Source organism: Indicator indicator, chromosome 12, assembly GCF_027791375.1.
Source record: "Indicator indicator isolate 239-I01 chromosome 12, UM_Iind_1.1, whole genome shotgun sequence".
Taxonomy (NCBI): domain Eukaryota; kingdom Metazoa; phylum Chordata; class Aves; order Piciformes; family Indicatoridae; genus Indicator; species Indicator indicator.
In genome coordinates, this window is record NC_072021.1 from 11,361,764 (window position 1) to 11,383,649 (window position 21,886).

Here is a 21,886-nt window from a genome sequence, read left to right on the forward strand (position 1 = left end):
GTCCTCAGCTAGAGAGGGGAGAGAGTATGTAAAAACACCTCATGACTCTACTTGACTTCAGCAAGGCTTTCAACACCATCACCCACAGCACAGGCAAGTTGAGAATTGTGGGTTAGAGGAATGGGCAGTGAGGTGGATTGAAAACTGGCTGAAGGAAGAGCTCAGAGGGTTGTGGTCAGCTGCACAGAGTCTAGTTGGAAGTCAGTAACAAGTGATGTTCCACATGGGTCACTATGGGGTCTGGTCCTCTTCAATATAGTCACCAACAATCTGGATGAAGGCATAGGGTGTACCCTCAGCTGGTGACACAGAACAGGGAGGGGTGGCTGACACTCCTGGCAAAATGTGTGAAATAAGAGGGATGTATATTTAGGCCTCAGTGGCTCTAAAGGAGTGTTGGGCATAACTATTTATAATTATGATAAAAGGACAAAAATGCACAGACCTAAAAGGTCATGTGTGTGTATTCACTGTGCAATTTGTCATTGGGGGAAAAATAATAAGAAATATAACTTGCCAGAGCTCAGTCTTTTAAGCAGAACAACAGAGTGATAGATATGTCAAGGTAAAGCTTTTATCTTACTCACACTGACATGCACAGCGATCATCACTTCAGAGAAGATGTCAGTTAAGCCCAGGGAAGGCAATGCTCCTTCCAGCCAGTCTCAGTGCTGGTGCTCATGAGCAATGGCTTGGCTTCAGCACAGAACTGCAGACACTTCAGGATCTGTTCACTCCCTCTGATACACCTTTCCCTTACTGGCAGTACTGAGAGAAGAAAAGAAAAAAAAAAAAAGAAAGAAAAAAAAAAAAAAAAAAGAAGAAATCATGTGAATTCCCAATCAGCCCTTAACTTCTACCCCAGAGCTGTATATCTGTGCTTAACGTTTTCCAGATCTCCCCTTTCAGTATTAGTGCCCACATGGAAGAGCAACAGGTGTCTGCAGGCTGGAGAAACCTCAGTAGTGCCTGGGCTCTGAGCCCCTGACAAGCACCAAACCTCCCTAGACAATAGGTCAGCAGGTGGAGGCCACCATGCCCTGCAATGAGGAGTCTCCCAGTACTGCCATTTGCCACTTCTTCCTGGTTCTGTTTCAGAGCTCAGGCTCAGCTGGCTCAACTACTTTGCTGGACACAGTTCCCAGCCCCTTATCTCCTACTAGGCCACTGACCTGTAGCTGCACGACTGTGGGAAGGACTAAAGTTGTCCTCCTGGTGTTGGAATTCACAAGCTTCCAATGCTCACTCTCATGGAGTCTGGATTTCTTGTGGTACTAAAAAAATAATGACAGCAGCAAAATCAATGAGGCTACTCTATGTTCATTAGGTGATTTGGACTATTACAGAATCATAGAATCATAGAATCAAGAAGGCTGGAAGAGACCTCAAAGATCATCAAGTCCAACCTGTCACCCTAAACCTCATGACTATCTAAACCATGGCACCAAGTGCCACGTCCAATCCCCTCTTGAACACCTCCAGGGATGGTGACTCCACCACCTCCCTGGGCAGCCCATTCCAATGGCCAACCACTCTCTCTGTGAAGAACTTTCTCCTCACCTCCAGCCTAAACCTCCCCTGGCACAGCTTGAGACTGTGTCCTCTTGTTCTGCTGCTGGTTGCCTGGGAGAAGAGACCAAACCCCTCCTGGCTACAACCTCCCTTCAGGTAGTTGTAGACAGCAATGAGGTCTCCCCTGAGCCTCCTCTTCTCCAGGCTAAACAGTCCCAGCTCCCTCAGCCTCTCCTCACAGGGCTTGTGCTCAAGGCCTCCCCCCAGCCTCGTTGCCCTTCTCTGGACATGCTCCAGCAATTCAACATCTTTCCTAAACTGAGGGGCCCAGAACTGGACACAGTACTCAAGGTGTGGCCTAACCAGTGCTGTGTACAGGGGTACAATGACCTCCCTGCTCCTGCTGGCCACACTATTCCTGATGCAGGCCAGGATGCCATTGGCTCTCTTGGCCACCTGGGCACACTGCTGGCTCATGTTCAGGCGCCTGTTAACCAGTACCCCCAGGTCCCTTTCTGCCTGGCTGCTCTCCAGCCACTCTGACCCCAGCCTGTAGCTCTGCATGGGGTTGTTGTGGCCAAAGTGGAGCACCCGGCACTTGGACTTGTTGAATGCCATCATGTTGGACTCTGCCCATCTGTCCAGCCTGTCAAGGTCCCTCTGCAGAGCCCTTCTACCTTCTAACAGATCAACACCTGCTCCCAACTTGGTGTCATCTGCATACCAAACGTTGGCACTAACTAGAAACATCGAGAATTACCACTACTAGAAGCAGACACTGTCTGCAAACACATTCTGTTAATTTCAGAAAGTGCAGGTACTTAGAAGAGACTGAGCTGGAAAGTAAGATCATCAAACAGAATTAGTTCTGTCCTAGCTCAAACTAGGACAAAGTTCTACTCATAAAACTTCTTTGTACATCCTTCAAGCAGAACACCGAAATGCTTATTTCTAAATGCTTCTGTGGTGTAAAAATCTTTCCCTTCAAGTTCCAACTTTAGGGTTTTTTTCAAATTTGAACGTATCTGTGAACTTTCCAAATGCAACCAGACTTAATTCAAGTTTGATAAATTTTGGCAAAGAAGATAACAGAGCTGCCAAAGCGGATATTGTAAATTGGCTGAGAAAATGTCTTCAGAGAAGGTTAAGTCCTGTTTCTTCTGGTGACGCTGTAGTCACAGATCATATTCAGGAGTGCTGAATTTTAAGGTCTGTGCATAATTAAGCAACTGAGAAATTTTGACTTTGAAATCTTGAAAACATTTCATTATCCTTAGGCATTTACTGGTGGGATAAAAGACAGATTCATGTAGATATGCAACACTGCAGAAGTAAAGAGGTCACAAATGTGTTGCAGAAATTGTGCTTCCTGCTTTGCATGGTGCACAGGAAGGACACATGGTGTTGTTTAGCTGTTTTCTAAGCATTAGTACATTAAAAAGAAAGTATTTTGATGAACATTTGTATTTTTCTTCAGTTCATTTATTAGTTCAGTTCAGTTCATAAATTATTTCAAGTCGCATGCTTGGATACTGCATGTAGAGAATTTGTTAAGAGTTAATTCCATGGAGGTTTACATAAAAAGAGTTTCAAGTGGTCTCATTTCACAGTTTTTATAGTAAAGATAAAAATGATTGAAGATGCTTTTTCTCTATCAGATGGTGTAAAACTTAATGCTGAGTATCTTGTTCTGAGGAAAAAGTAAAACTTCAAATATCAGGCCAAGAGAGATGAAAGGAACACAAAGGGACATATTCCCCTCCTACCCACCCCATCTTGCTCTGGTATTCTCCCAGATTATATGCAGTTAAATATTAAAAGGTATTAAGTTAATTCAGTCAACACATATTCCTCTTTTTTTAAAATTATTTTTCATTTTGTTTGTGTGTTGTTCTTTCCTGTCTCTAAGCTATCATAGAAATTACATGAGAACTTATTTTGAGACCTGAGGAGGTTATCAGATAGAACACACTTCTCAAATCTGGCTTTGAATGCAGATATATTTGCTTTAGGGTATAGTTCAGCTCACTTTTGAAAATCTTCAAGGATGGAAGTTCCACAGCCTCTCTAGGCAATCAGATATCAAAATCACCCACTCAATTATTAAACTGTCCTTGTCTCAACCCAGGAATCTAACTTTTTTTTCCTTTTTTTTTTTTTCCCCAATTTCCTTCCCCATTGACTTTGGCAGGGAGGAGTGAGTGGCTGCAGGATGTGTAGTGCTAGTTGGGATTAAACCATAACAATCTCAAGCAGCAGTTTATTTTACTCCTGATATCTGAATGGAATATGCTAATTTACAATTTCTGACCATTGCCTCTAGTCTTTTTGCTGTGCACCCTGGAAAAAAGTCTGACTCCATTTTTTCCCCACAACCTCTTTTTAGGTTAGTCAGAGATTGGATATTCTCCCCAAATAAATCAAATTTACTGAAAAGTTATCAACTATATTTTCCTTACTGTAGATTTAAACACATTTTTCTTTCTGAATTTGATTCCCCAGAAATTCTTATGAATGAGATCTAATATAAATAAGTTTTCTTGCAAGTATAATAAACATACTTGACAGCATTCTCTTGTATGTATAAATATTTCTTTGAGGACACATTGTTACAACTGAAATCATTATGAAGAGGAAGCATACTTTGTATATAACTACAGCCAAGAACTTATTGCTGGTGTAATTTCAGTCTCCTCAAGAGACCTGTATATTTCTTCCTGTGTTCCCCTTTGGGCTTGCCTCCTGACAACTTTCGTGGCTCCTCTGTGACTCCCAGGTGTGACTAGCCTGAGGCAGTTCACCATCTCCTTTCACACAGGTCAGCCCTGAAGCTCTCCTGCCAATTTTGCCCAATATAGGGCTCCAGGTGGACATTGGTAGTACCTTCTCCATTGCAGATAATTTTTGTGGTTCTATCTCAAAAAAAAAAAAAAAAAAAAAAGGCAGGTTAGGAGGCAATTTATTCCATTTAACTGCTGCTAGAGCACCTTTTAAGCTTCCTCACCATTTTAACTACAGATGCTGTTATTTGATTTTTTTTTTTTTTTTTTGCTGGCTGTCAAATCTGTACAAAATTTGCAGCTATACTGAGCATAGAAGTGCAAAGAGAAGGATTTGAGGATGTCAGTCATGTCAATTTATAATTATTCTTGGGTTTATTTTGAATTTTAAATCTGTGAATTTTACAAATTGAAACATAGAGCCACAGAAAAAGACTTCCATATGTCCTCAAGAAATGTTTTATGTCCCTCCCCTCAAAAGCTGGATTAATTTTAAGTCATTAACGACAAATCGTCTGCAAACCTATCTTTATAGATTTTCAGCTGATGGATGCTCTGCAATCATTTAATTTAAATTCTGAAAGCAGGAAGGTTATTCTACAGATAAATTATGAGGAAAGGCTGACATTTTTGATCATTGCAGGTCTGTAGAAAAAGCCAACATACAAATATTTCTCAGAAATGCTATACCTATCTATAAGGATATTTTTCAATGTTTTAGAGTGTTATCAGAATATGAAATTAAAATAAATGTGATATGCATTATACTGCATGTGGTGTTCTCTACACTTCAGAGGTCTATTAATTTATTCTCTGACTCTGGGTGTTATATTTATATTATTGAGACTAAAAACTAGTTGGATAACTAGTGTGGTGAAAGCACCACTGCCAGGAGTCTTGCTAACCCAAGTGAGGAGGTTTTAAACTAGTTTTATCAGGCTTCGTAGCCAAAACTTCCAGGTTTAGCATGGGATGACGGAGAGGCACACATGGAACAGGGATTTTATTGACTGCTTTCTGAGGAAGTGAGGTGATCAGAGACACATCTTAAGTGCCTGTTCACAGAGGGAGCAAAGGGAACTCCACTAGAAGATACCATTCCTTATGGAGCTTCTGAAAGATAAATTTGTGATCTTGTAATATATTACTGTATTTATTTGCAAATTGCATGATCAGATTATCATACTACAGACTTTTAAAATGGAACTTTCTGGTTTAAGGGGATTTCCGCTGCAGACAATGAAACGGAAACACATTATAAACTGTGTGTGTGGGTTTTCTTTATTTGTTTAGAAGTCTGTGTGTTTGTGGTTTTGTTTGTTTTGTTTCTGTTTTTGGAGTTGTTTGGTTTGGGCTATTTTTGTTTGCTTGGATTTTTTGTTTGCTTGGACTTTTTGTTTGCTTGCTTGTTTGTTTTTTAATGAAAGCAGTGTATAGGATGTGCAGGAAATTGCAAAGCTTGAGTACATATAAGAGCATTGCATTAAACACTGGCCAAGTGTGACATTGGAAATTTGTGAAAGTTGCTGATGGATAACCAGCAAATTCAGACTTGTGGAAAATTAAGTTCCAAAAGTGTTATGAAGCTGCTTCTCAATACCGTACTCTGTAAAAAAAATATCAGAGTATAGAAAAATACATACGTACAAAGGGGAAAATTCTAAGCATAAAATGCTTGTACAATAATAACAGTCAAGTCAAGATAATTCTGAGCTTCATAAAAAAATAATTGTCAGTAAATAATTCTATATAATTGTTATAGATATATCTTGAAACTAGAATTAAAGGTACCTACTGAAAAATGTAATAACCTCTTCTAAACAATGAGCAATAGGGCTGATATCTAGACTAGATTATTTAAATTTAAAAAAAAAATATTGTTTAGGCTTAAACTCTGACAATTTTTCAGACATAAAAAAACAGACACAATGTCCTTGGGAAAGGATCTACCTTCAGATTAAGAAATATTTATATAAATTAAGTTATAGCTAAGATAGCGTGCTGCCTTTTTAATAGACAGTGATGTTTCCTTTCACATCACAGGTTACAGCCTGGAGGGGATAAACTTGTTTTCTTTACCTTTTACTTTGAAGATGAAAATAATTGATTAAAAATCTTATTTAGGAAACACTGTTAGAATTTTAAAACAAAACTTCCCATCCCCCCCCCCCCCCCCCCTCCCCCTTTTCTTTCAGAATCACAATCACAACTGAAGTATTCTGATTTTGGAAAATATTTAAAAGTATTATCTGCATACATAATTTCCTTTCTATTTTTTTGCATCAAATAACTCTTAACTGTTTCAGAAGCATGGAAAAAGGAATACCTTTCATTTATAAACATATGAAAATGCTTAGAATTATACTTCACTTTTCACATAATTACTTGATGTATGGCGGTGGTTAATTTATTTTTGATATATGATAAATATGTTGTCTTAGAAAAATAACATTTTTCAAAGTCCTCATTTTCTTCAGTTGCCCACAAAAATCTGAAGAGTTAGATGTCATTAGTTAAGGCATCAGAGGAGACTCAAAATTCTGTAGAATCACAGAATAATAGGGGTTGGAAAGGATCTTGAAAGATCTTATCCAACCCCTCTGCCAGAGCAGGCTCACCCAGAGTAGGTCACACAGGAACACATCCTGGTGGGTTTTGAATATCCCTAGAGAAGGAGACTCCACAACCTTTCTGGGCAGCCTGTTCCAGTGTTCTGCCACCCATGGTGAAAAAGTTTTTCCTTGTGTTTACTTGGAAGGTTAGAGTTTCTATAGACACAAGTGTATGTGTGTGCTTGCTATGCAGAACCAGGTAAATTAGTTTTTCACCACACTCTAAATTAATCAGTAGCTAATGTTATATATTTGTCTATATTAAATTCTTTTGAACAGCACTAGAATTTCCCAAAGAATGGATTGCTTTCTAATGTGAAGATCTATTATAATCTTTAGTTGAAAGGTAGTTATTAAAGTGTATATGTAAGAGCAATAATTAATGACTGTAAAATGCTTTTAAAAGGGGTGATAGAGTGCTGAGTCTGATAGATTGCTTAGCTAATTTTCTGAAATAAGACTGTCTAAAATTTGACAGAACAGGCAACAGTATGTCCATGGTTGTAGCTGAACTACCCTGTAAAGAGTATGCCATGAATTTCACAGAGTGTAGATAAGGTACAGGTATTACTGCAGGTCCTCTCAGCTTTTCTTAATGGATTTCTTCCGAAGTGGCTCAGTTTACTCAGAAACCTTATTGACTATTAAAAAGATCAGTGTTTGAACTTGGAAAAGCTACTATACACCTTTTGCCTTCCATTATTTTCAAGACTAGATAACATGTTTACTGTTCTGTGATAAGTTATGTACCACAGATTAACTGTTCAGCACACTCTAAATATCTAGGCAGATAACATGATGCAGTACATTGTGCTCCAGATTAAAGCTCGATCTCCCATGTGATCTCATGGAATTCCCATTGAAATCCATGAATTTGCATCGTCTGTAAATCACTGATAATGTTGCCTGTCTTTGATCACTTGTCTTCTTGACAATTATAGTTCAATATTTATGTAATGTTATTGTGAATGCTGAAGCGTACAACAATAACAACATTAAAATGAAACAAGATTAACCAGACAAATACATTTAGAAAATTTATTATGGAAAATGAACAGTGAACAGCAGGCCAGGAAAATGGTTAGGAAAAAAAAATAAAATGTTATTAAATGATTTTTTTAAATGCATTTATGGACATTTGTGACTGAAAAAATAAAACAAACCAAAACAACAACAAAACAAAACACCCCAAAACTGACCAAACCAAAAAAAAAAAAAAAAAATCAGCATGCATATCCCCAACCCTCAAAACCTTTATACTCTCATAATCATCACTCACATCATAATATCAGTCATACTCCCTCTGCATAAGAGCTCTTATGCATATTCAAACATAGATCTTCATTTGAATTCATAATACCTTGAAGAGCTTTTCTAGGTCTCCACTTGCATATCTCTTTGAAAAATCTTCCCCTTCCAGCATATGATTAAGATCAGAGAACTATGTCTGGAAAAATCACATCTTGGCAATAAGTGTAGTTTTTGCACTTCTGCCTTCATATCACTATTGTAACTTTGTGGCTTAGATAAATTTTCACAGTACTTGCAAAACATATTGAAAATGTGAGGTATGGATTTTAAAGGTAGATTTTGTTGTTGTTGTTGTTTACATGTCATCAGTGTTAGCTCTACAATTGTAATTGCATAATGTCTGTGCAGTCTCTACTGAAGTGGTGTCTTCTCACCATGCCTGTGAATGTTTCTTTTCCCTGTATTTGCTAACTGGAAAACAAAAGAGCAGGAAGGGCTACACAGTTCTTTCAAGGCATTTAGGTGCTTAACTGCTGTTTAGGTATTACATTTTGCTTAAAATCAGCATAGTGTTAGGCACTTAAGTATCTTTGAGTATCCTCCTTCAATAGTTTGGCAGAGGTAATTAAGAAAGTTGTGGAAATACAATGAGTTTCTCAGTGCTTTGAACAGAAATCACTGCAAAGATTATTTTTCCTCTCTTTCTTCCTTGTTCACATATTTTTATTGGATTTGTTGTGCATTGATGAAGATGGGCCACTGTTATAAATGTTCTTACCAGTTTTCTTTTGTTTGCAATGTTTCATTGATGACATCTAAGCAATTATGCTATTTCAATGTGATAGAGGCAAAGGTATTAAAAGTGGATTGCATAGAAGTAATGATTACATTTTCTTTTATTTGTCAGAGTCTTACGCACTATGAAGTCAGTGGTAGAACTGCTGCAGTCAACTTCAGTGTTTGTCAGTTTCCTTGAGTATCAATTCTTTTTTTCAAGTGGCTTCACAACTTCAGATGCCAAACATTTTCAGGGGAATTAATGTTTGTTTGCCTCCTCCTGGATGTAAGCTTTTACTTATGAGGATATGACTGCAAGACTGTAATCAAATAAATCACAAGTGAATGACATTGTAAGTGGAGGAATATAAGAACACAGCGCAGTAATTCTGTTATTTATTGGACTAATGCTTGCATTACAGAGGCTCAGATTATGTCTGATATGCTCTTAGTTATATTTGCAGCAGTTAAATATAGCTAGTATTAATTTTATTTTAACAATTTTGCTACAAGAATCAAGACAAAATACATAATGATTTGTCTGGGCCATTTTGCTGATGGTAGCAAAATCACATTTTGGCAAAAATCTCTGAACCTATGTGGCTCAGAAATAGCAGCCATGTACATGGACACAAGTTCTGGTTTTGAATACAGTCACTCTATATATTTTAAATATTGGTGAGCATAGCAACATATTTAGTGAAAAGGGTCTTCTTAGTGCAAGGATAGGTTTCTCTACAACTCATTTGTAAAAAGAACTATGAGTTCTGTAGTATAATATTTTTCAGTATTTTTGAATCTGAGAGAAAGCTATTCCAAAGTTGTTAGTCTTGTAAGTTACTTCTAGTTTTCAGCTCAAAACTTGCTACATTTCATATACTATTTGTCTCTCCACTTTGCATAAGCTTCAGTTATGAAATTATGCCTATAAAAATTTTCTCAAATCAGTACTTGATAAAACATATTTCAATAAGTTTTTAAGGTCAATATACAGATCATTCAAAATCATCCAATCAGTCCATTACTTATTGTTTTAAGGAACATTTTACGTCTGTGAACTAACAATTAAAAAGTATTCTCCTGATTGTCCTTAATGCATGAAAACCAAAGTATTACTTTTTTTTTTTTAATTTCTTTCTCAGCAAAGGACTTGAAAGTATGAAACTTGAGAGTTTTGTTTCATTTAGTGGTTGTTAAATGCAGTGGCTGATTAGTAAGTTTAAATCCAAGGTATGTTTTTACTTTAGTTTTTCTATCTCGACATATAATAACTTAGTGGAATTTTTAAGAGACAAAACCTGGTATTTTGAACTCTTAAACTGCTGTAATTAAGAAGTTTCTTACAATCATTACAATTTTTCTTTCCATTAGAAGTGAGTCATTATGTGTGCCAGAATTCTTAGAAGCTATTGTTCTGTGATGCTATACTCCTTTATTTTTTTTTCTTTATTCTTGTCATTAATTTTACAGCAGTGTTGACTTTTTTCAGGCTCTAGGGCAAATTTTATTCATGTTAGCACTCAAATAAAGCAGAAAAGAGACTTACTTTTCAAGTGTGCTTCAAACATTTAGATAATAAACTGAATAAGTAATGAGATACATTATTCCCATCTAGTAACACAGTATTTCTTTATGTGTTGTATGAAAAGTTGCCTGGGAAATTAGTTGATTCATCATCCCTGGGGGGATTTAAAAGATGTGTAGATGTGGTGCTTAGAGACATGGTTTAGCAGTGGGCTTTGTAGTGTTAGGTCTTGATGATTTTGAAGGTCTTTTGCAGCATAAACAAAATTCTATGATCCTATGGTTTCTGAAAGTTGTAGCTCTGCATTCACAATCATTTTTTTTTAGCTCACAAAAGGAAAAAAAATGTGACATGAGAGCCTCAAAACCAATTTTGAGTTATTAAGAATACATGCACCGTGAAGATAGAAGATACACAACATCAGTCATGTTTTCTTACCTTACTGAATGAAATCTGTGAATCACTATTTGAGAATTGTTTTATCATAGAATTAGTTTCTTTGGTATTAGAACTGACATTGTAAATCTCCAATATTTACCTAGTTTATTCAGCACACCATTAAATATTAGAAAAAACGATTATTGTGTCAAATGCTCTCTGATCAAATTCTTTCAGATATCCCACATGTGCAGGATGTAAAGCTTAATATCGGATTTACTTCTTTAAGGATAGTTGATGTGGCACTGGACTTCTAATTTAGAGGAGCAATAGCAACACAAACGTAGAATACACTTAGCAAAACAGAGAAATTGCAATATATAGTTGTCAATAATATGCTCACCATCACAACATTGGGCATCTCCAGTTGCTAGAAGGAATACATGAGTTAAAGACAGCTCAAGTCCCTTGCTTTCTTTGAAGTTCTTTTATTAGTTTTCTACTTTTTATACTCATATGCTGTACTGAGCTAAATATTCAGTTCCCCATGTTCTCCCATCTAACCCAGGGAGACATTTACATTCTTACTGAGCTCAGGGAGAAACATTCCTACCACCAGTTAATCCACTCAAAGGCCAACCTTTAGTCTTCTTTGTATTAAGATAAAAGTCAGGTTTCTTGCAACAGCTGTGCTCTCTGTATTATTCTTTTTGGGTCACCTGTGCACATGCTTAATCAATTTTAGGGATTTATAGCTTGTTATTTATTAGTTGTGATCACTAAATAGCTTTACTGTTGTTTACATATCATGAAATTTTATGTATTTATTTATACATCATATATAACTATGGTTGCATTTCAAACACTTGGCTCTTAAAACTTACCCCAATTAAAATGACTCCGAGGTAAGCATCTTAATTTTGAAAGTGTCTTACAGCTGACTTTTGGGAAACCATCCATGAATGGCTTTGATCTGACAACTGATCAGCTGTTTGAAAATTGGAAAAAGATGATTGGAGGACAAACTTAAACATTTCTAGATGATCACTAAAATAAAATATGATAATACAATTAGCATAAGAAGAGTAGGATGTTCATGCTTTGTTTCTTAACTTGCTTTAGGAAAATATTTTTGGTTAAAGGGAGAAAAGGAAATAACGAAATTTTTGCAAGTGAAGGAAATAATAATTATCAAAATCATAAATAGTAGGTTGTAAAAATATGTGCTGGCTTTAGTGTTATAATTTCTAGATAACTGAAATCTGAAACAGTTGTTAATATCTTCACTTTGCAGCAAATTCCAAGTCTAACATGTTAGATATCTATTCTCAGCAAGAAAGTATACATTTCCAAGAGGTGATTTTAATGATGTTTATAATTTCTGTTTTAACAGCTGAGGATGCATGTGGAGGTACTATGAGAGGATCTAGCGGCATCATCTCGAGCCCCAACTTTCCTAATGAATATCACAATAATGCGGACTGCACGTGGACAATTGTAGCAGAGCCAGGGGATACTATCTCACTCATATTTACAGATTTCCAAATGGAAGAAAAATATGATTATTTAGAAGTAGAAGGTTCTGAACCACCTACAATATGGTAAGTCAACTATTACAATTTGAATATGGTAAAATAATTTTAAAAAGAAAAATATCTGTGGAAGCATAACTTTTGTTGCTTTTCATTTTGTCAATAGATAGTCTTGCTGAAAACAACCCCAAAAACCAACCCAAGCCGTAATGTTTCTTTTCTGTGGTCTAAATGTTGATATTCTAATTGCAGCTGTAAAATAATTTCCAAATATATTGCAAGGGTGTAACATGGAGATGAAAGTCGGAGGCTCATTCACCTTTTTGTCTGTAGGTCTAACTATTTTCACCATTATTGTATCACAAATGTGAATATTTAGAAACAGAATGGAATGGACTGCTGTGCTAGTAAGGATTGCTGGAGCCTTCAGGGAGCTTCATAATGTCAGAAAGTCAATGGCATGGAGTTCTCTCAGCAGAGAGCTTGAGGAAGTAGTGTTAATCACAGCTGTTGGTCACAGATTCTTTCTAAAAGAATTTCTATGCAGAGGTCTCACTATATCCTGTGCTGGGAGTATGGCTACTGTTACACTTACCTGGAAATTTCCATCTTAATCTGTGAAATGTAGCATCCTTAACTGAGTGCCCAGTTCTGGGCCCCTCAGTTCAAGGAGGACAGGGAACTGCTTGAAAGAGCCACAAAAATGATTAAGGGAGTGGAACATCTGCCTTTTGAGGAGAGACTGAGGGAGCTGGGACTCTTTGGAGAGGAGGAGATGAAGGGGTGACCTCATTAATGTTTATAAATATGTAAAGGGTGAAGACCAAGAGGATGGAATCAGGCTCTTCTTGGTAAAACCATAAATAACTGTGATGCTCCTCAGTAAAATTTTAAGCTCTGAACTGGTTCATAAAGCATTATTAGGGTTCTGCATAACAGACAAAAGGATTGTGAACAACAGGTGATACCACAGGTGACTGGTTAGCACATTAAAGCCAGTCTCGTTTTCTTGATATCAATACAAAAATCAAACATAACATAGGCTAAATAAATGAAATTATTTTAAATTTTATAATGAGAAAATATCCCAAATCAGAAAACTGTATTTTTTGGAAACATCAGTTCCAGTTTCTACGTAATACTCCTTACTACTTATGGGTATAGTAAAAGCCTATCTAATAAGTCTCAACTTTATAAAAAGCATTTCATCACTTCAGTTAATTTGTACTACCACCTACATAGTTAATTACCTGTATTAGAACATTACTTAATTGCTGTTGAGTTTTTCAAGCTGTTAAACTGAGATCTTTTGAACTAGCTGTCAGTTAAAATAATTTTTAAACAATTTATAACAATTGTTAGTGTGGTAATACCAATGACACAGAGGAGAGATGAATCTCTTGAATAGTTAAATGCGCATTCTATTCCACTTGAATGTATTTTATGTATTTAGTCATGGGCTTAAAACAATGATTCATTTATTTTTTTTTTTCTGCAGAAGTCATTAGTTCTATTTAAATTCACATTTTTTTTAGTAATACAGTTTTCTACACGGACATTCTCATCAGTTTACAAAACGTAAAATCTTAGAACGCTAATTTAATAATTGCTCATGTGCAGGACAGATTGAGAGCATGTTTTTTATTTTTTTAATTTGTCATTTATATTCCTTAAATTAGACTGATGTGTTCAGTTATGCAAAAGTATTCCCCCCATGTTAGGGAAAAAAATGATTTGGAAAGCTTAATTAACGTCAATTTGTTCATTAGATTTACAGTGGTAATACTTTAAAGCCGCTTGGACTACAGCTTGAGGTGTAATTCAAAATAGGTTAGTTTCTAGTCACATGTATAGTTCTAAAACTGAAACCATTGTTTTTTGATCTCTCATTCTGGAAAAGATATAGTACATAGAGTGTGGTATTACTTAAAACACATTGGTCAATCTGGATACTAAGTAGTAAGTATTATAAAATAATTTCTTAGGTATTTTGTTGCTTTATGTGACTGTTACATTTATTAAAAACAAATCAGAACTTTTCTTCAGCACAACTGCTGTGTAACTACTGTTTTGTTCTAAGTAAAGCAAAGATCTACAATATACATCAAGTAGATAGTCTAGGGTTATCCAGGAGACAAGGCATGGAATTCTTCATGAAGTGCTAAATTTTCACACCTGGTTTAAAGCCCTGTCAATCAGCCCCTCAATCTCCTTAGTGAAGATCTTCTTCCCATTTTGAGGAAGATGTCTTCTGTTTGATGTCAACAAGCCTGGTGCTGTGTAGGCCATGTAGTTGAAGATCCCAAATTTATGGCAGTGACACCAGCCACGGAGCCACGTATTAACGGACTGCACTGGATTGTTCATTCTGGTGTCACTGCCTGTGACTGGAAGATCAGAAGAAAAGATGACCTGTGCTCCAGAATCTTTCATCACTCATCCCAAGGCCCTAAAGTCTCTTTTGAATGCTCTTGGACTAACAGTAATGGGTAACAGTCCAAGGACTGCACTAGGCTGGGAAGTTTCTTAGTGATGTCCCTAACCCGAGCTCCAGGGAGACAGCAAACTTCCCTATGAGAAGGATCTGTTCAGCCTCCCTGATACTCCTCAACCTTTCAACCTTCTTGCACAGTTTTGCCACGAGGCTGAGCAGATTGGCCATCTCTTCACAGCAAAAGCAGCAGAGCTGTGCCACGTGTTTCCAGCACAAGGCTGTGGCGCTCCTTGCAGCCTGTGACCTGGATAGCTGCATGTTTGCATGGGACCTCTGTCTGGGTTGCCACATTTCTTTTCACAACGGATTTTGTCCTTGTAGGAACCATGGCTGGTCCTGCCCACATGACCTTCTGCAAAAACTGCTCAGATGGCTCACCACATCTCCTTACCTTGACCTTGCTCAGAGCACAAAGGTCAAAGATCCCTGTGCTCCTGGGGTGGTTAAATAGCCCTCTGGCTGCAGCTCTGCTCATTCCTTGCCCACCTCTCACATGAGACTGGCCAGCTTGGTGATAGGGCTTGCTTCACTCTCCAGGTGTAACCTGGCTTTGGGAAAAAAAAGACCCAGTCCACCGATCTCTGCCGCCCTACTGAACTGCTGTGGGAAAGGCTCATCTCCAGAGGCTGCTTGTAAAGAATAGAAGAGAGAAATTCAGACATTTTTAAGAACTAGTCTCTGAGGTCAGTAATAAAGTCAGTGTTTTGGAAGAGAAAAGCAACTCCTGTAACTTTTACAGATTCAATATACTTTTCATAGATACAGAGTTTAGTGCCAGAAAGAACTAATGAATAATTTAGTGCTCCCTCCTATAAATGGCAATCTGTATTTTGTATGTTTTTCTGTGCTAATTTCAAAATTAGCCAGACTTCTACAGTCTTCACTTAAAAATGCTAAGTGCTACAACCATCAACAATCTTCTCTTTTTGCAAAACTAGGGAAAAAATATTTTTAATGCTTTTTTCATTCCTGTCTTTTTTCCCCATGCCGGGTTACAGATCTTTGGGGTTTTTTGCATTTCTTGATACATTAAGGAAAGATTGTACATCAATTTTTGAGTGAGGCATTTCTAAAGATATAACACTTCTTTTAGTTTCTCAGTAATTTCTTATGTTGTAAAAAAAAAAAGTCGACAAGGGAAAGCTGCAGCAATTACTGCCTGTCTATTGCGACTAGAACTAGACTTGTGTTTCTACATACTACTTGATTAAGTGTCTTATGCTGCATCATTTAGCTATATTAAAGGAAGAAGAAATGTGATTAGCTAAAATCAATTTGGTCACCTGCTGTGATGGCCATATTGTTTCTATTAGTTTATTGTCAGTCTGTGAGTGTGGTGGGTTGGCCTCGGCTGGACAACAGCTGCCCACAAAGCTGCTCTATCATTTTCCCTCCTCAGCTGGACAAGGAAGATAAAATATAATGAAAGGCTCTTGGATTTAGATAAGGACAGGGAGATCACTTGCCAATTGCTATTACAGGCAAAACAGACTTGGTGAAACTAATTTACTGCCAATCAAGTCAAAATAAGATGAAAAATAAACCCAAATCTTAAAACTGCTCAACTTAATTCCTGATTTTCTCTACCTCTCCCATCCTGAGCGATATGTGGACATAAAATGAGGATTGTGGTAATTTCAACACTTGTCTTTGCTGCTCTGTCCTCCTCACACTCTTCCCCTGCTGCAGCATGGGGCACCACCTGTGGGAGACACTCATCCATGAACTTCTCCTACATGAGTCCTTGCTGTGGGCTTCAGTTCTTCACAAACTACTCTGTCATGGGTTCCTTCCATAGGGTGCAGTCCTTCAGGAACAGACTGATCCAGAATGGGTCCTCCATGGGGTCATGATTTCTGCCAGGAAACCTGCTCCAGCAAGGGCTGCACCCTACAGTCCACAGGTCCTGCCTGGAGCCTGCTCCATTGCAGGTTTCCCACAGGGTCACAGCCTCCTTCAGGCACATCTACTTGCTCTAACATGTGGCCCTTGATGGGCTGCAGGTAGAGTACTTCTCCATTGTTAACCTCCATGAGCTACAGGGGAATCTTTGCCCTGGTGCCTGGAGCACTTCCTCCTCCTCCTTCGGTGCCCCTGGTATGTACAGAACTGTTTTGCATTCTCACTTTTCTGGCTGCTCTTGCACAGCTTTGCTTATTTTTTCTTTTATTTGTGGTTTTTTCCCCCTAGTTTTGTCTTAGATTTTTGTGGTGATCAACATAATGTCTCTTTATGCTTTAGATTTTTTTTTAATGCAATAAAGAACGGTACAGTTTCTTGATATTTTTTGAGCCCTCTGAGATGAAAGTTCTATAAAATTATTGAGTAAGATATTTATTAGCTTATAGGTATTGCAGAAGTGGGAAAGGTCTCTGCAGATAAATGTAAGCAATTTTAAAATGTAAATGTTTTATGTAATGAATTCTGTAGAACTAGGAGACCAGTTGTTTGAGATATAGCAGAAAGTTGCACAAAATGTAACTGAGCAAGATATTAATTCACAGAAAAAATAATATGGAAACTGAGATGAATGGTTCTGTGAATAATCTGCATGGATTTCATGGCAGTGATTATATTTAATTATGCAATAAAAGTAGCCTCTTATGGCAGATTTCAGTATCTACCTTGATACATTTTCAGAGGCAGAAAATAGGAGAGAACTGGAAAATATCACCTGTAGGTTGAACAGAGCTGCATAATTTTTATCCTCTTTGTATTGAATTGTTCTTTAAAGGCATTTCAGGACTTTCAGTGTCTTATCACCTTTAAAAAGATGAAATAAAGTATCTGACTCAGGCCTAACATGACAGCATTTTAAATTTTTATTCTAATGTTAAGCAACAGCTCTTTTAAGATACCTTTAAGTTTGGATTTAATACCTAGCTATGAGTAACTAGAGTGGCAGATACTCAGGAAAACTTTCAGATTATAAAAGTACTTTTTCTAACAAGACCCATGGGGTCCCTAATTTTGCTACGGAGTGGGAGTAATTTGACTTATAATTTAAACTATCTCCAGCCAGAGTTGCATGCCAATTTTCCTTTATGTTGTACAGAAAATATAATTGGAGTCTTTCACCAGTTTGAAGATTGCATACCTATATGTGCTTTTCATTTTAACTACTGCAGTTGCATGAAGTACTAAAGATTAGGGAGAGAAGTTAAATGAAACTTAGCTGCAGGGAGAAGTACTCTTTCATTCCTATTTCCAATGTCTCCAAGTTTCTCTAACGTGAATCTAGCAATACTGGTACTCCAGTAAAAATGACTTTTGTCTTATTACTGAGAAGTAGCCACAGGCTTTGTATTGATCTGACAGGGATCTGTCTGGGGATTCTCCTGAGGTGTCTTGACCTGAGCTAGTTTTAGCTTGTCTGAGCTCTGAGAATTGCCTACTGGTCAAGAGATGACTGTCAGACCACGGTCTGACAACCCTAGGCAGTTGCTGTGTAACACCTTAATCCTCTGTGTTAGCTGGGTTTGAGAAGGACTGAAAATCAATGAGATAAAAGCAGGCTGTTCTAAGACAACAGCAAACAGCCCAAAGATGATTCAGTGTTTTGGAAGGGGAATGTTATGACTTCAGGATACTGCTGAATGGATACTTTCCTGTGTGACCAACCCTAAGTGGCCCTCCTTTGCACGAGGGTAGGACTCCATCTCTGGAGGTCCCTTCCAATCCCTGGCATTCTATGATTCTATAACTCACAGTAAACCGTTTCCCTTTTTCTTTTGGAAAGAACAAAGTACTGATCTCAAGACACTGAAAGGATGACCTTACCATTAGAGAGAAAGGATTGATATTCAGAAGATTGAAGTAGTTACTAGTACTATGTGGCTTTTTTAATTTTAGACTATCTATTAAATGTCTTTATATTGATTCTATGATCTATCTGCACAGAAAAAAAAATGACTTGTAAGTATGAGACCATATTGTATATGAGGTATTTATATCACATTTATGAATAATCTAATGTCTCCTTCCAAGTCCCTAACATCTATATGAAAATCAGAAACTTCTAGTAGTCTTCCAGGCAATCAGGACACAACACTGACCATCAGTATTATGTTTATTACTTCTGTCACAAACAACACATTGCTTGTATCATAACCTAACATTTCAATGTGTGTTTGGAAGTTTCCTTTTACCTTTCATCATACTTCATTATTCTGCCAAGTCAACAGATGAATCTTTGATATGTGAATATCTGGCATTATATGATGCAAACTATTTCTGAAATTGAAGTATTTCTTAATCTTGGCACTTCTCAGCATTTCATATCCACAGTACTACAAACTTCCATTAATCATCAGTTGGACCTGTATTCAGGTCTTAATGATTGTACAATGGTTTCTCATAGACTTGCTTTATGTGACAGTAACTCGAAAACTGAACTTTTTTCAACATTGCAAAGGCATGACAGGGCTCTCGTATATTTCAGCAATGACATTTTTAAAGCAAACAGTTTTCATCTTCCAAGCATCACAATGAACTTGACAAAGAGTCACAGGGTGAATTATTTTTATCCCTCTAGCTGAATGAAATTAATCAATAGATTGTTAAAGTACTTTATAGAACAAGTGACATAATGTAGAACTTTTCCTCCCGTTTCCCCAAGCATTGGCTTATTTAAGTTTTCATTTGTTGTCTATATCATAAACAAATGATTACAGTGGAGTTTTTACCTAAAACCTTAGTTTGTTCTAAATAGCTCATTAGGTTAAATTTGAAGAGTAGTAATTTCTTGTTCTAAAAATAAAAGGCTTTTTGTCAGTCAGTTGGCTGCAGGTCTGAGGTTTGGAAACAGCAATCAAGGCTTTCTCTAGCTTCAAGCTTGTCAGTGTCATGGTACTCACTTCAAGTCCTACTACAGACAATTTTGCACAAACTGACCTCAGGAACTACCTCTTTCACTGACTTGTGCTTTTTTAACCATTTGAACCTTAGCTGATGTTAGACACTTTTGTTTTGGATACTTTGTTTCCCCCCCCACCCCCCCACCCCCTTCTTCCCCTGCATATGTAGCTTTCTGAAGGACCTGACCGTAGGGAGATTTTTTTTTCCTTTCCTCCAAGACAGAATTAGTTCTGTTTACTTTTTCCTCTGAAAGACATGTTGTGTTATGCCTTAGGACTGGGCATTGAAAGAGGGCAATGTAGAAGGTTAACTCAACTTCCTTCTTTATTTTTCATTAGCTTGGAAATACAGCAAGCATATAATTCATTTTTTTTTCCTTGATGTATTTTTTTTTAATTTTTTTTTTCATTAATTGAAGAATCAACTGGGAAAATTTGCCTATTTTGGTATCATAATTACCTTTCAAATTACTCTGTTTACTCAAGCCAGTCTGTTATTTCACTAGATGGTCAATTCCTGAATCACCCAGGTGGTTAATGAATTGAGCATACTGGATACAAAAGCAACCCTGATACCCACCTACAGCTTGAGTTGCATAAATACAATTAAATGAAAAATTCCTCTTACATAAGTTCTACAGCTTCTGCCACAGAGAGAATTCTTTCTGTAATGCAGTTATATCAGTATTATATGTTAAAACTACATAAATGTATGCTGCAACTAAAATTCTAGGAAATCCACAGCTCTTACAATGCTTTCATGTTAACTTAATTGTTGTTAGAAATACTTTCACAGAAGAACAATATACAGGCAATTACCCACCTTGTTGATCTTCCTTGTTATCCAAAGATAACTGAAAATACCTATTAGCATGTAACATTTATTTGATATCTTAAAAAAATTCAAATCTTTGATTCTTAGGTTAGACAACAATGTATTTTGTAAGAGATAGAGGATTTTTTTTTCTTTTTTTTTTTTTTTTTTGGCCTGTTTGACAATATATATCACCATCTCCTTGCTGAAATGATTTAATGTAATATGGATGGAACATTTCCAGGAAAAAAGTGAGGAAAAAGGCCAGTTGTACGATAATCATTCAGATCTATAATGACTGCCATTAAGACTCATTATTCTCATCACCAGAATTAAAAATAAAGGGTGTTGATAGGCCTAGTCATACAAAAACTTGTTAGTACTTGACCCGAATTTTAATGGTTATGTTAGTTTCTGATTTTAAAGGTAAGCTCTTACTGGATTGATGCAAAGAGTGATATGTTAACTTCATCGTTCAGGATCTTCCAAACCAAGCACTGTCCTAAATGTTTGGTTAGTTTCAGCTTTGCTTTTCTTTAACATGAGTCTAATTCTTTCTAGGGAGTGGTTAACAGAGTTGTTAAATCAGAGACCTGAGTTTTTGGCTTGTATCCACAAATGAGGTATTTAAGATGACAGGCAGTCAATGCACATAAGCAATATATAGAAAAGAAAGCAACAGTGTGAATGGAAGTAGTTAAACAGTATGGCTGTCCTTTCTGAAAGAATGAGGAATACCAGGAATAGCTGAAATTTGTACAAATTCAAGTATTTTTGTCTTGTTTGTGTCTTATTAACCATTTGTCACTTGTCTTTAAAGAAAACAATGATTCTTTCTGTTTTCTTTGTAAAAAATGAAGTTTATGAACTGTGTAGTTTTTAGTAACTAAGTATAGTTTTACACATGAATGAAACAAGGACTTTAAAGCTATTTGTCAAGATTATAGCTAGCTGGTAGTGTGCATTTCAAATGTTAGTGTATAATATTTTGTCATGATGACTCTGGAAGAAATGGGGGATGTGAACTATCCTATTAAAACACCCAGACAAACCAGCCCTGAATTCCACTTGGCTACATAAGGTGAGAATTGCATGTTAGATTTTTCTGAGGGTGAATAAAATACTAGTGGATTTTAGGATTGGAGTTAGCCTAAAGCAGAGTGATTCTTGACAATTACCTTGTAAGTACAATAGAAAAGAAGGGAATGGAGGCATGATGATGTAATGAAGTGCAAGAAGAATAAAATTTTAATTCTGAAGAATGTTACTGCTTTAATTCTTCTGTAAACTAATTACCAACAGTCACAAACCAAATCAGATGCAAAGAGAACTTCACTGAGACATCTACGTGCATA

General features: G+C 36.8%; 1 protein-coding gene across 3 annotated transcripts in view; it reads left to right on the forward strand.

The window, feature by feature from the left end:
* The window catches only part of CSMD3 (CUB and Sushi multiple domains 3), a 383,091-nt gene that overhangs the window by 123,292 nt on the left and 237,913 nt on the right, over positions 1–21,886 (forward strand). For all 3 annotated transcript variants that reach the window (XM_054385441.1, XM_054385442.1, XM_054385443.1), the window contains exon 5: positions 12,229–12,436. In XM_054385441.1, coding sequence (XP_054241416.1) covers positions 12,229–12,436 — 208 coding nt within the window. The remainder of the gene's footprint in view (positions 1–12,228; positions 12,437–21,886) is intronic.